The sequence below is a fragment of the Gekko japonicus genome, unplaced genomic scaffold (genome assembly GCF_001447785.1).
Source record: "Gekko japonicus isolate JY-2015 unplaced genomic scaffold, Gekko_japonicus_V1.1 scaffold1694, whole genome shotgun sequence".
Lineage (NCBI taxonomy): Eukaryota > Metazoa > Chordata > Lepidosauria > Squamata > Gekkonidae > Gekko > Gekko japonicus.
The window spans coordinates 400963-416446 of NW_015177062.1; the positions used below are offsets into that span (position 1 = coordinate 400963).

Consider the following 15484-nt stretch of genomic DNA (forward strand, 5'->3'; position numbering starts at 1 on the left):
TAATTACTTTTCAAAAGTTAAAATGATATCTAACTACAAGCCTGAAATTTAACAGCTGGTAATTTAAAAGTTTTATTACTTTTGTGTTCACTTTGGTAGCACATGTACTATTACTTGTTTTTCTCTTGCTGATTGATTCACAAAGAGAACAATCCTAAGTCTACTCAGAGGTATATCCCATGTTATTTCTTGGGGCATATTCTTAGAAAAGTACCCTTAGGGTTTCAGCCTAAGTGATTCACTGGTATCTCGTAAGAAGACTTGAGGGCCTTATCTAAACTGCTGGTGGGAGTGTTCTGCTTAACCTTGTTCTGGGAGACGATCATTGTTAAAATCAAGATTATGACTGGTTGTGAAATTCTACTTACTCCAGAGTTGGTATTACTAAATATTTGGCCTGATTCCCAATTTGGAAATGAAAAAAGAAAATTAATTGCCACACTGTTAACAATTGCTTGATTAACAATTGCATCAGTTTGCAAAAGTAAATTGAAACCATCAGTACAAACCTGGCACCAAAAAATTTGGGAACTTATAATAATGGCAAAAATTACTGAGAGTATACAATCAACAGAACCAAGAGCTCAACCCACCTCTGGTATATGTGGATACCTGTTATGTTTTATTTGCTGGAGAATGATATAATTCCTCCAGACCCTGTATATGAAGAGATACTGTATAATTTTTTACCTTATTACCTTTTTATCGCCTTCTGTTTACCCGTAAATATTCAGTAATAAAAATTAAAAAAAAAATTAAAAAAGACTGCGGGCCAAACTGTGGACACTGCTGCCATTTTAAAGAGATTTAAAAATGCTGTGAGGCAGCTCTGTGAGCTGAGGCTCTCTTATCCCCTCCCATTCACCATATTAAATGCAGAAATGGCGGTGTGTGTGTGTGTCACGATTGCGCTGGTGGGCCAGGCAGGGCACGGGAGTCCGAAACACAGTCAGAGGTCAAGGTACCAGAGAAGACAGAGTAAAATGAGCAAAGTCCAAAACGCCAAGTCAAAACGTAGCCTAGGGTTACTAGAGGTTGTATTAAAGAGTTCAGAAGCCGAAAGCCGTTCGTCAGAAGTTGTCATGCCTGCCCCCGATCTGGCGCCTGGGAGCTCTGAAACGGAGGACTCCGTGCCTTTAACATCATCAGAGGCACGAGAGTCCTTGCCAAACCTCAGTGCCGGAGAGGATGAATACCAAACCCCAGGACAGCTTGCACCAAGTCCTATGAGGAAAAGTTGAAGGAGTTGAGTAAGTTTAGCCTGGAGAGAAGATGGCTGAGAGATTATATGCTAGCCATCTTCAAGTATTTGAAGGGCTGTCATATAGAGGATGAAGCAGAGTTGTTTTCTGTTGCCCCAGAAGGTCAGACCAGAACCAACGGATTGAAATTAAATCCAGAAGAGTTTTTGGCTAAACATTAGGAAGAACTTCCTGACAGTTAGAGCTTCCTGACAGAGCGGTTCCTCAGTGGAACAGGCGTCCTCAGGACGTTGTGGGCTCTCCTTCTTTGGAGGCTAGATGGCCATCTGATAGCAATGCTGATTGTGTGAATCTAGGCAGATCATGAAAGTGAGGGTGGGGATGAGTTGATGCTCTGCTTTAGTGGCCCTTTCTTACATGCCCAGGGTAATGTTAATTGTCACTTTGGGGTCAGGAAGGAATTTTTGTCCAGGCCAGATTGGCCCAGGGATCCTGGATTTGGAGGTTATTTACCTTCCTCTGGGCATAGAGCAGGGATCACTGGGGGAGTGAGGGGGGTATTTATACATTTCCTTCATTGTGCAGGGGATTGGACTAGATGACCCTTGAATTTCCTTCCAGCTCTATGTTTCAGTTGTGGCATCACTTCCACCTCCCCAGATTATGTTCACCCAGATACATAATACAAAACCCCACTAGCAGCAGCCAGCTGCTCCTGGTGAGTCATGGGACAATACAGTAAACAGTCTGATCTTCATTGTGGTCTCTGTGCACGCACCCAACCCATATGTGGTACTGCACAGATGACCACTCGAAGATCATCAGTTACAGGTAAGCAGCCTGTTTTTGCCAGTCTGTGGTTTCCAGCTTCTGTTCCATCACTATGTAATCTGGAGGTATTTTGTCACAATCCCCAAGGTTCACCAAACATGACCCACAGAGCAGAGAGGCCTGTTGCTCTTTAGCTTGTGTCTCTTGGAAGAGCTGGGCTTTAAGAAGGTCTTCTGCTGGTAATTATGTTCTGCCAGTCAGGCCACAGGGACATCTGTAGTATAGAAGAGATGATATGCAACCTGTGAAGCTCCGCAGTCCCACCAAGGGTGCAATCTCCACTGTAGCTTCAGGAATTACCTGGCTTTCTTTTCTTCCAAAATGAGCATTAGTGCCTCTCTTTCTTTCTTCTTTTTGTTATTAGGCAGAGAGTTGCTATACTTTTAGTGACTGAGTATCATTTTTTAATTAATATAGTATTTTAATTAATGTAGATTTTTAAAATTAATATAGTAAGGAGACCTTATTTTGGACCAGCCTATGGAATGCCAGATAGTGAGTTCTGAAGAAAAAAATTCTGTTCAGGTTGCGTGCTGTCTTTCCAAAGCCAATGAGTATGGAGAAGACCTTGTAATCCTCCAAAATTTCCACTTTGGTCCCAGAGTCGCTCCAAAACTAGTTGACGTCCTCTGCCATCCATGGCTGTTGATGCACACCAGGAACTGAAAAAAAGAAGTAATATCATACAAATTAATTTCTTGATGTCGTCTTTTCCACAGACCATGCCCCAGCACTATACCAAATCCATCTGCTTCAGTTCTGGCCTTGATTCCTTCTCAGCCAGCACCATTAGAGTGTACCGGCATGATCCCACAATTAATTAAACCACTAATTAGTTTAAGTTTCTAATATAGTTAGGGGTTGTATTTTTTAAAGTGACTGAGAAATTAACACTGATTTTTCCCATGCTTTTGTCTTTTGTCTTTCAGTTATTTGCCATCTTCCGTGTATGAATGGGGGCCAGTGTAGTTCTAGAGATAAATGCCAATGTCCTCCTAATTATACTGGTAAACTTTGCCAGATCCCAGTGCAGACCAGCAGTGGTCCAAAACTCTATCATAACCCACAGCAAGCAAGCAAGCCTGTGGGATCACATGTCATCCATTCTACGCATACTTTACCACTGACTATGCCTGGGCAGCAAGGAGTAAAAGGTAAACATTTTCTCTTCCTCTTAATGTTTAGATTTTTGTATTGGCTGTAGATTTACTTCTTTTTTTGGCTTCCGGAGAGCCACAGACTACCATAAAATCTATCCCAGTAGCTTTAAAATTTAGCAGGAATTCAAAGACCATCAAAATGACTGGATTTTGTTTTCCTTAGATGGTTCAAGTAATGAGAAACATGTCACTGTTTGATAAGATACTGTGACTTTCATTCATTCCAAACAAAAAATGAATTTGTACTTTCAAAATGAGACAGTTCTGTGATGAAATTCTGTTTCTTTTTAGGAAGTAGCTTGCTCTTAAAAGCTTTACAATAGCCTATTGGATGTTGCTTATCTTTTTCATATATTTGCTGTCAGAGAGGAGGCTAGCTAGATAGAGAGAGCAAGACTCAAAGACAGACTGTATGAAACCAACTATAGTTGCTTTGATTATTTAAAACTGGATAATCAGAATTGTGGATATTAAAATAATTAACCATTATTATTTACAGCTGTCTTTAGAACAGCATTCCCCTTTTTGTCACATTTTTATAAATCTGTGCTGTGTAAGTGGTTTTTATAGTCTGCAGAATACTTTACAAATCAAAATTTTATTCACAAAATTTGCTTATCGAAATTTGTTCTTAGCACTTCCATCAGTAGGGTTCTGGTAACATCAGCAGAGCCCTATTGGATTGGTCCAAAGGTTCATGTAGCCTAGTATTCTTGCTATCAGCATTCAGCCAGCTGCAGGGATTACACTAATAAAATAGTATTCTAATTGGGATTTAAACCAAGGTTTAGAATTCTGGGATTTTGTTGTTGTTGTTGTTGGGAGGGTTGTGAACAAGCTTCAGTTTGCCTGGGTTGCAGATATCAGATGACATGATAAATTGGAGCTTGATTCAAGGCTTCCTATAGTGTTCAGTTATGCTCTGCGCAAGAATAGAGGAGATGGGAGGGAACACTTGAGCATGAGAGCAAGCTGCATTAGTGCCCATCACAGATAAATAGAGGTTTGTAGAGACATCAGAATGTGGCTAAAGTTGAGGATATGTAAAATATTGCTTGGAAAAAAATAATGTGTTTACTATATGTTTGGTGTTGCTGAGTTGAGGAGTGGTGTTATTTAATTGGACTTTATTTCTTCTTTTAATTGTTTTTCCAGTTAAATTTCCTCCTAACATTGTGAACATTCATGTGAAACACCCCCCTGAAGCTTCAGTGCAGTTCCATCAGGTTTCAAGAATTGATAGCACATCTGCTGGACAAAAAACAAAGCCATCCCAATCAGGACACTCCCAGGTTTCTTATCAAAGTCTGCCATTTCAGAAGACTCAGAAAGTACATCCACCCTATTCACATCAGCAGCCAGTTTCTCACATATACCCTATTTCTGCTAAAACTCAGCTTGGGCGATGCTTCCAGGAGACTGTTGGGACACAAGTAAGTAGTGTTTTACAAATATTTTAGATACTTAATGATTAAGTAGATGTTGTAATGCAGAAGAAGAAGTGCAGAAGAGGGCAACCAAGATGATTAAGGGGTTGAAGCACTTTTGTGATAAGGAAAGGCTGAAGAGTCTGGGACGTTAAGATTAAAAAAAAACACACAGGTAAAGGATGAGATGTGATAGAGATTTATAAAATTTTGCATGCGGTGGAAAGAACTTTTTCTCCCTCTCTTTAAGTTTCTAGAACTTGAGGAAATCCAGTGAAATTGATGGAAAATAGATTCAGGACAGACGAAAGGAAACATTTATTTATTCAACAAATAAATAAATTGTGGAATCTGTTGGATGTAGTGATGGCTCTTAGACAGAATAATGGAGGATAGGTCCATTGGTGGCTACTAGCTATGGTGACTACAGGGAACCTCTGTAGTCAGAGGAAGTGTCAGTACTAGGAGGCAGCAACTGAGTGAAAGAACGTGTTGGGCTAGATGGACCACTGGCCTGATCCAGCAAGGCTCTTCTTATGTTCTTTAAATGTATACTGGTCTTTAATTACAAATCTGTCAAAAGCAGCTAATATTGTTACTGCAAAGAAATGGTACAGCTCGATAGTAGTATTAATAAAAGAATGGACTGCTAAGATTCGATGTGTGCCTAAATAGCCAATGTCACTGAAATCGTTAAATTATGGTAGACCAAACTCTAAAGGTTTTCTCTCTGGTAATTTGCAGCCATTTATTGATTTTTTTTCTAAACAAAAGTATAATATAATATTAATGTGAAAGTGTACAATTGATTTTCAATATGATGTTGATGGAATTCTAGAAAAAAAGGAATTTAGTTCTAGAACTGTAATATGTTTTTTAAAACTTGAGAGAGACTGAAAAGTAATGCATGTGCTTCTCGCCACAAGAAAGAAAACAGGACTTATTTTGACCATGTTTTTCCTTCAAACAAGATTTCATGGCCGGATATTATTTTACATATTATTAGTGCTCTACACTTTTTGTTCATGAGCGTCAGAGTTCTTGATATTTTATTTATAAATATCGGATTGAATCCAACAATTCCCTTCCACTAAGTGAGTTTTTCTCTGATGAAGGATACCTTCTGCTGATAGAGCAAGGCTGTCACTTAGTGGGGGGGAATTGCTTAATCTAACTCATTTTTATGTCAAAAAGATACAAAGATGGGACCAACTGTCAAATACTAATCCTGACCTGACCTAGATGGCTCAGGCTAGCCTGATCTTGTCAGATCCAGAAACCTAAACAACATCAGCTCTGGTTAGTATTTCAGTGGAAGATCACAAAAGAAGCCTATGATTGCTGTGCAGAAGCAAACAATGGGAAATTACCTCTGTTCATTTCTTGCATTGAAAATCTGTAGGGATCACCATAGTTTGGCTGTGACATGATGGCACTTTCCACCACCAGTCCTGTCAAACTTCTGTCTAAATATAAATGAAGTTATCTCTCTCTCTCAAGGAATGTAATATTGGGGCTTATATATGAAGCCGCCTGATTGCTGTGGCAATCTTTGGAGTCCCTGCTTCAGGTTCTGAGAGTAGGCAATGGGGAGTGGGGAGAGGGCCTTCTCAGTCATGGCACCAAAGCTCTTGAACCTCCCTCCCCAGCAAGAGTCATCTGTTCCCTTCCGCTGCCATCTTCCACAAGTGGGGAAATACTTATTAAGGTTTTTGGGGATTCTCTTAGTGATCCTTCCTTCCTGACCAATGTTTTAATTGCTGATTTTTGTGTCTTTGTATGTATATGAACTCTGTTTTTAATATGGTTTAATGATGTGTGTCGGGGGGTTGATTTTAATGGTTTGAAAATGTGATTTCATCATATATGTTTTAATTTGGTGGCTGCTTTGGTGGCCCTTGTGAGGGTAGAAAGGCAGGATATTCACTTTGTAGATGATGATGATGATGATGATGATGATGATGATGATGATGATGATGAAAACCAAAGAGAAGCTTCTAGTTGAAGTGTTCAAGGTAGACTTATTTAAGGTTACATAAACCAAAGAAGATTACAAAAAGACTGAAATCAAAACTCACTTTCACAACTGGAAGGAAAAGCACTTGCATGGGCAATGTTTGAAAGACATACAGAATAAAGTTGATAGTGAAAATACCTGGAAGTGGCTCCAAAATGGACACTCAAAGAAAGAAACGGCAGGACTTATTCTAGTTGCATAATAGCAGGCACTCGAAATGAACAGTATGAAAGCGAAGATTCAGAAGACCAGTGTTAACAGCAAATATCGACTTTGCAATACAAAGGATGAAACAGTCGACTACATGGTCAGTGCCTGCAGTAAAATTGCTCAAACTGACTATAAAGAATGTCACAATAGAGTTGCAGCTATGTGGCACTGAAATCTTTGCAAGAAGCATGGCTTACCATCAGCCAGAAATTCATGGAGCACAAACCCTCAAGACCATGGAGAATGATGAAGCAAAGATTCTTTGGGACTTCTAATTACCCACAGATAAACACTTGGAGCATAACTACTTCTTCATACTGATAATCTTTCTGATGTAAGTTTCCAGTTGAGAAAGCCCTGTTTCTTGTCTTTTCTGATTTCCCCTCTTGGATAGTTGGAACAAAAAACAGTCCATACCCTTTATATACCATTAAGCAATAAGCAAGGAGGTCTGTATGTGTGAGGCAGACACTCCTGAAGTATGATTACTGTAGAACCATATGATTTAAGCTCTTTGAAAGAAGACTGTGATAAAAATGTAGCAAATAATGAATTGTCCCAGAAACAGCTATCCTCTTCACCATAAGTAGTTACAAGAAAGTGAGTTGTAGTTCATTCTTTCTTCCATTTTGTGCTTGAATATTCTCTCCATGCTCCATTTCTTCCTTGTCTTCTTTATAAGGTTTACAGTATAGTGTTAACCTCCTGTGTGTCTTTAAAAAATCATAAGCTTTTTAAGGCTCTGTGGGTTACTAGTTCAAGAACTCACCTTTTATTTTTAAAAGGACTTTCACACCTAATATATAAGATAAACTTCAAGGTTTCTTGAACAAATAGGCTTTCCTTAATCAGGCCTCCTTTAATCTTAAAATAGCATAAGGTTTCAGTTTGTTGTAAAAAGAGCTGGTTAATGAGATCTAAAAAATATAGAACACATATTCAAAGTAACTAAATTATAGTGGATTGTATCCTGTAATTATTTCTGCCTGCAGAAGAATACTTCCTCTGGCACAGGGGACTTTATTTTCACTGATATTTTCCTGCTGCAGACCTGGATGCAGCTTGGCATATGTTCCTAGGGGCCTCTGACCCCCTTGGACAGTATTTCAACAGGTGTGATAGGTTACAGGAGAAGGTGGAAAGGTCCCATGACATGAGATGAATTCCATTTGTAGTTCTTGTTGGGTACAACCCACTATCTGTATAGGTGTTGTTGTTCATCTTTGTTACAGCAGAACTTAAAATAATGCTGTGTGTTGGCATTCACTTTTCTCCAGTAACAGTTTTAGTCTTCATAGCATTTTGATTGCCCCCCCCCCGACTCTTAAGTGATCCTGTGGGCCTTCACTTGGCTTTATCCCTTGCTTTGTCTTTAAAGGGAATATAAGGACACTATTCTTCCATACTCTTCAGTTTCAGAAGCAGATACTGTATGTATAGCTTCACTAGCTCTCTTTTGGGAAGGCAGCAAATGCTATAAATCCATATTAAACACTTAAAACACTTAAAAAAATAAGCCTATGTTTCCAGAACAGCAAATGACTGTTGATGCATTTCACACTTTAGATTAGTTCAATGATCCCAGGAGCTTGCAGCATCTCTTTGGAGGTAGAGCTTTGGTTCAGATGAACATTTTTCCCATTACAGGAAAAGGGTAGGATTTCTGTTGGCCAGGAGGTAGAACCAACCTAACTCATCTTAAGGTTTAGCTTGAAATTAAACTATAGAAGTGCATCTGTTTTCTACACAAAAATTCAGTGGTGCATAGCAGAAAGTATGGAAAACAGTACATGGAGGAGTATACAGTTGTAGCATAGGGTTTCCCATGGCAACTATTTCTTTATTATGAGTTCATTGCTCTCAATCTATTAGATAGACTGAGAGATTAAGGACAGGCATTATGTGGTTAATGGGGATTGAAAATTCTGAATCAGAATGTCTGATCCCCATGTAGACTTGCTTTGCTGTGTTCCTATGTCTAGAATGGGTGTTAATACTAGAACCTGAGATGCTGTTTTGTTAGTTAACTTGGGAGTGGGTTCTTTTTTCTTGATTCAGAGAATGTCAGTTGCACCAGTCTTTGACATGTTAACTATGCTTATTATTTTCAATTTAATTCTCACTGTCAGTCTCAGAATATAAGTATTTCTGTGAAGTGTAGATCTTTGTGAAATGTTGACCTGAGTCTCACTAAATAATATTCAAATGTAAAGATTTGTTTTTAAATGTATAATGACAAGGGGGAAAGGAAGAAAAGCTTAAGAGAGAGAAGTAGGAAAAAGAGGAAACTACATAAGTCTTACTGGAAAGTCACAGCATGAACTTTACCATCACCCCACCATCCAATTGCCATCTTGATACATGTTTATGGAATATATCTGGCACAAAGTAAACCCTGGGCTTGCAGCCAGTGTTGGCTCTATGAAACTACCCAAAGGGGAAAAAATGGCAAAGAATAAGGAGGCTACAATAGGAGTCAATTGGGTGTTTTCAGAAAACCAATATGACCAATTATTTACTGCTTTAGTGTGATACTACAGGTCAGTTTCATGAAGACAAGTTGCTGTTATAGGATTGGATCCAAAGGACTATCAGCAGAGCTCTTCTCACAGAATGGTTCTTTCCTTCCTTGTGCAGTCCACCGTGCTTTCCAACTGATGCTCCTGAGAGGCACTAGGTCTTCTAAGGAACAGCACTGGGTGTGATGTGGGGCTCTGAAGTCACCCTCCCCCACTAGCAGAGGTGTCTTCCGGTGTAGTGGAAGACTATTTTGGATCCAATTCATATATTATCCATGGTGACCGAAAATTCAGATTTTCCTTTGTTTATTTTGTACTATTGTGTTCAGAACCCACAGATTGTATTGTGTGTATCAATTTCATTTGACTAAAACAAGATGACAAATGGTAAAAATTATAACTGAGTCAATGAAAATTAGATTGCTATAAAGACTAGTGTAACAGACTAGCAATCTTGTCATTCTACTGAGACCAAGACAACAAAGGCTCTTGTGGCATGTTAAAGATGAAACCATTTTTGGTTGTATCAGTTTTCATAAAATAGAGCTTAGTTCATTAGTTGTATGACATGTAACATTGAATGTAACACGTGTATGTAACACAGTGGGCTCTAGCTCACAAGATGCTATGCTATAGTAAATCCACCAGGCTTTAAGGTGCCACATGACTTTTGTTATAAAGACTAAAATACTTGGGTTAGCATTCAAGACGTTAAAAATGTAACCCAGAACTATCAATATGGTGCTGTAGGATATTTTGGTTCTATATATATTGTGAGAATTTCCAAGGAAGATTTTGTATTGCCTTTTGATTTTCTTAATCTCAAACCTTTCCTCTTTCTAATATCATGTAATTGGTTCAAATGTTTTGTCTGTTCTCCATAATGTTACTTTACTCAACATTTTCAGTGTTTATGTATTTTTACAGGATGGATTTTTAAAGTTGGCTTTGGTACTGTAAAATCTTTTATTAATTACTTTGGGATCAGAGGTGGTTTTATTGTCTGCATGGGAGACTGATAATGTAATGTCCATGTATGTTTGGTCTATTCTTGGTAAGCCATTTAATCTATTGCAGGATCTGGTTTATTTATGACTTCTATCCTATATGTTTAGCCTGGATTACAAAAGTGATATATTGATTAGATTTTTCAAATGGTGAGTTATAACTATATATTAAGCCACTCGTTCTGTATACAGTTAACTTTGATTTGGGAAATCTGTTAGGAGTTTTCCTGCCTTCCAAGTATGGACAACCATCATATCCTCTAATATTTTGTAGAATTTCTTTTAATGCCACTTCTGCAACATGAATTTCTCTCTTCCTCCCCTAAATATAAACAGAAGCCATCATACTCCAATAACCCTCCATTCATCTTTGTGGGTTTTATGCAGGCACACATTGGGGACTGCATAATTGCAGGCCTGCTGCGGAGAGGAGCTTCCAAGCTTATATTAGAAATTTCTAGACTCTAGGCGTGCTCCTCCTCCCCTCTGCCTATAGAGAGCCCTTTTCCTGCCCAAAGGGTCATGTGACAGAGGAAGGGGGAGCACTTCTTCCTCAGTTCTTGCCGCAATGGGGAGAGGACAGGCTTCCTTGAGCTTCTTCTGGAGGCCCACTCAGAACGAGGTCTCCAGAGAAAATTATTCAAAGATTATCAGAAGAGCAGATGGGATGGCCGTCTTCAAAAAATGTGGGGATTGCAGGGCAAAAATGGCCCCAAACAATGATCACATGTCGTGTCTCCTGTGCCTGGGAGAGGGCCACAATACCGGTTCCTGCCCATCTTGGCACAGGCTTACCCCTAAAGCCCAAGAGGCTAGAGCAGCAAGACTTAAAGCTGCACTGTGGTAGAAAGGGGATAAAAGAGCCCTAATGGAAAAAGAAGTGAGAGCTCAGTCTATAAGGTTGGCACCGACACCATTGGTGTCAGAAGTGCAAAGCCAGCCATCGATGCAGAGATTGTCATAGAAGCCGCCTCCAAAAAAGGCTAAGAAAAGGGCTAAGCGCTTCCACCATAGCTTGTCTAGATTGCCATCCCACCAGCATTGAACACTCTCACTTTGAAACCGATGGTCCCCATTCCCTCAAGGTCAAGCATCACCATCTTCCCAAAGATTACGTTGACAGGAATCTCCACTTTGGCACCGACAGTCTGACTCAACTTGGAGTCCTCAATGCCAGCAATTTTCAGATCAGGGTCCCCTCGATGTCATGGCTCACCATTGGGTATCAAGACTGAGCTGTCTTCGTGCCTGAAGACGCCTTTGCCATTGAGATCATTGGAGGGTGAAGTGGTTGAGGTGCCACCATTGACTCCTATGTCTCAGGCCAAGAGACAACCCAAGCATCAACCTCCTAATCAGTGGCCGACCAAGAAAAATCCTTGGTTCCCATTTATCATGCTACCTCAGTGGGGTCCATGGAACCCCTTGCAAAGCTGTTAGCCCTGGCAGCCCCATATGTCTTCCACCAGATCAAAGAGTGACCATGGCACACATTTTCAACCTTTGCTGGGATCCTCACATCAAGGGTCTGACTCCAAGGGTTTCGAGGTCACGTCAGTGCCCTCCCTTGATAACACTGTGGGGAACCCAACAGCCCCCTCACTGACATAGGACCTGAAGATGTATTCTGTACACATGGCTAAAGCACTGGGGTTAGAATACCACGCTGCAGAACTGCAACCTTCAGACCCTAAAATGAAAGTCTTGTATAGTCACGACTTAGGGCCAGTAGACCTTCCTATGCTTCAAGGGATACAAGATATTGCCATGACCAATTAGACAAAACTAGCTTCAGTGCCTGTCTCGGCGAAAAAACTAGAGAATTTATACAAGATTAGAGAGGAAGGCTGTGACTACTTGTTCTGCCACTGAAAAGTGATCTCTCTCGTTTCCAAATGCTGTTGTGGGAAAAGATGACATAGTTTGTAGAATTACTGCCTGAGGATAAGCAAAACATAGTTAAGTCCTAATTTCAGAAGGCAAAAAATTGGCAAGCAGCAGCTTAATGCAGCCCAGCACCTAACTGACTGCAATAGCAGGCCGGTGGCCTCTGGCGTTGTCATACAAAGGCCCTCATAGCTGTGCTCATCAGCCCTTCCACGAGATAAAAGTGCAAAGACAGAAGACCTCCCATCCAAAGGCTGAGACCTTTTTAACAACCAAACTGATATGCTTTTTGGACCGTATTAGGAAGAAAAAGATAACTATTGAATCTCTGGGCATAACACGCAACCCAGCACCAGCGTATGAGCAAAAGTATTTCCCTAGACATACTTATAGCAGGAGAAATCCTATTGTATCTCCGATTATAGATACCATAACCCTGTGCCACAGCAGCAGGGTTATAGGCCCCCTTATACTCAACAATCTCAAACCAGGAGACAAGGTAGACAACGAGGAAAGAACCCTAATCAGTCTTCCAGAGACCAGTACTCTAGAGGTGCCCTTATTGCCTGACTACGCTGTGGAAGGTCAGTAGTTCAGCAGTTCGAGACCCGGGTGCCGCATGATGGAGTGAGCTCCCATCTCTAGTTCCAGCTCCTGCTAACCTAGCAGTTCGAAAGCAAGAAATTGCAAGTAGATAAATAGGTACCACTTTGGTGGGAAGGTAACAGCGTTCCATGCGCCTTGGTGTTTAGTCATGCCGGCCATATGACCACGGAAACGTCTTCGGACAGCGCTGGCTCTTCGGCTTTGAAACGGAGATGAGCACCGCAACCTTAAGAGTCGGATTCGACTGGCTTTCGAGCAAGGGAACCTTTACGCTCAGGAAACCTGTTTTGCAAACGGTTATCAAAGGTTTTTCATAGTTGGTCCCAAATCATTGATGAAGTGTGGGTGTTATCCATAATTTAAAAAGGTTATTTCTTGGAATTTGAATTGCTGTAAATAGGACTCTCAATAGTGGATTTATATTAAGGGCCGAATGATACCCCCTGAATATTAGAAAAGATTTTTACAGTAAGAGTAGCTCAGCAGTGGAATCAGCTGCCTAGGGAGGTGGTGTGCTCCCCCTCACTGGCAGTCTCCAAGCAGCGTCTGGATAAACACTTGTCATGGATGCTTTAGGCTGATCCTGCCTTGAGCAGGGGATTGGACTAGATGGTCTGTTTGTCCCCTTCCAACTCTGTGATTCTGTTATTCTCCCATTTGGTGTAGAATTAGAATGGAGAAGATGTTGGACACAGTTCAGTTTGCATAGCCAGTTGCACATAGGCAGCATTGATAAATCAAAGGACATTTATTGTAGAGTCTGTTCATTGCATTTCATTTGATGTTGAGGCAACGTAAAATAACCACTTCAATGAGATCTCTTCCTCATCCACACACAGTAAAGTTACTTTTGGGACCCTCAAGTATTAATAAGAGGCACTACCGATACTTTCTGGTTTGCTTTTCCTAATTTGTCAGGCTGCCCTCGCTGCCCCACCCCCCATTTAGCAATTGTATCTTTGTCCTACTTTTCTGTATTTTATTTCTTCTCTTGGCAATTATGCTGTGTAATTCTCCCACTGAGGTGGAGGACATCTCCATGGGTTATTCCCATCATTCCTTTAGGGAGGTAGGAAATACTTTTTTCTCCTTCCTGTTGGCACCTTGGGAATAGCCCTGCCCCTCAGTTCTGTTTCTGCCTCTTAGGGATTAGCAGCTAGGGACAGAGCTCTGTGATTCTGTCCATCTACTTTCTCTTTCAATTCTATTTTGTTCTATATAGCTCTCTTTTATTCCTCAGAGTCTCTCTCTCTGCCTCTCTCCCTCTACTTTTTACTCTATTTTTTCCCTTCTTGCTCCTGCTTGGAGCCAGAAGACGTTGAGAGGCAAGTCCCTCCCGGGTGCTCGTCGGGCCTGCGAGATGGCTACCGAGCACTCAGAAGACATTTCATCGGGGGACGAGGCGACAACGCTCACCACGGTGGCGGGTGGAGCGCAACTTGGAAGTGGGGCCTACCTGCTTTCGGGGCTTGTTTGTGCCACCCCAACGAGCGCAGCAGAGGCGGCGCCGGCGGCGCAGCATGCACTTAAACACTGCTGGCCGCAAGAAGAAGCAGGGCCCACTAATTCTGGGCGGGCGAAGATCGGCGGCCATCTTGAAGAAGCGGAGCCGAATCCGGTCGCCATCTCCAGGCCTCTGCAGCGCGACGCTGGAATGGACAGAGTTTGTAAGCCCTCCAATTCGCATTCCCTGGGCCCAGAGATCGCAGGGAGGGTAACACCTTCCAAGGGGTCTTAATCAACCCAGCAGATCTGATGCTAGCCTTTCGCCAGGCCATGCAGGAGGGCATCTCCACCTTCTGTGAGAGGGTGGGTATCCCCAGACAAGGGCCATTCCCAGGACAACCGTCCCAGCCTCCTTCAGCTTGGCCCACTAAGGCTGCCCAAAAAGCACCCCCAAGACCCAGTAGGGGTTCTAGAGAGGAGCAATGGGAAGATGAGGAGTCTGTTGGGTCCATGCAGGAGGACAGAGAGGAAGGGGAATTCCTTTCAGATGAGGAGGTAGAGGATCTTAAGATGCCTGAACAGGCTAGCCGCTTTTTTAATGCGAAGGACTACCATTATTTCTTGTCTAAAGCCATGAAGGCTTTAAAGATCGGCCTCTTCAAGATCTAAGCTAAAATCCAGATCTAGAGGTGACCAGGAGTTCTTCCCTCCTGAGGAGTATGTGGAAAATGTCTTTCCCTTTCCGGACTATTTTGAACGTCAGTTAAGGGTGGCATGGGACAAGCCAACTGCTAACAAGCAGTTCCCAGGTTTTGTAAAAAAGATGTATGCCTTGCCCAGTTATGCCAATGAACTGTTACAGGCTCCACCAGTGGACAGTCCCGTGGCAGCTATCCAGTCAACAGGTCTAGTCTCGGAGGATGGACACGGTTCCATACGTGATCCTATCGATAAAAAGGCTGATGCCACACAGAAGAGATTACATGAGTCCATCGCCATGATTGTCAAGGCGGCGGCTACTGCATCTATCGCTTCCAGGGCTTCCATCGTCTGGATAAGAAAGCTCATTCAGATGTTACCAGAAAACAACAGAGGCCTGTTGGAAGGTTCTACCCGCATTCTTAAAGGAGCATCCTTCACTGTTGATGCCACCCTGGACATTCTAACGTTTG

General features: G+C 41.6%; 1 protein-coding gene across 1 annotated transcript in view; it reads left to right on the plus strand.

Moving 5' to 3' along the window:
- LTBP1 (latent transforming growth factor beta binding protein 1) overlaps positions 1-14981 on the plus strand; it is a 145409-nt gene extending 130428 nt beyond the window's left edge. The window contains exons 6-8 of the mRNA XM_015428172.1: positions 2963-3187; positions 4349-4626; positions 14745-14981. Coding sequence (XP_015283658.1) covers positions 2963-3187; positions 4349-4626; positions 14745-14981 — 740 coding nt within the window. The remainder of the gene's footprint in view (positions 1-2962; positions 3188-4348; positions 4627-14744) is intronic.
- Positions 14982-15484: the final 503 nt, after the last annotated feature.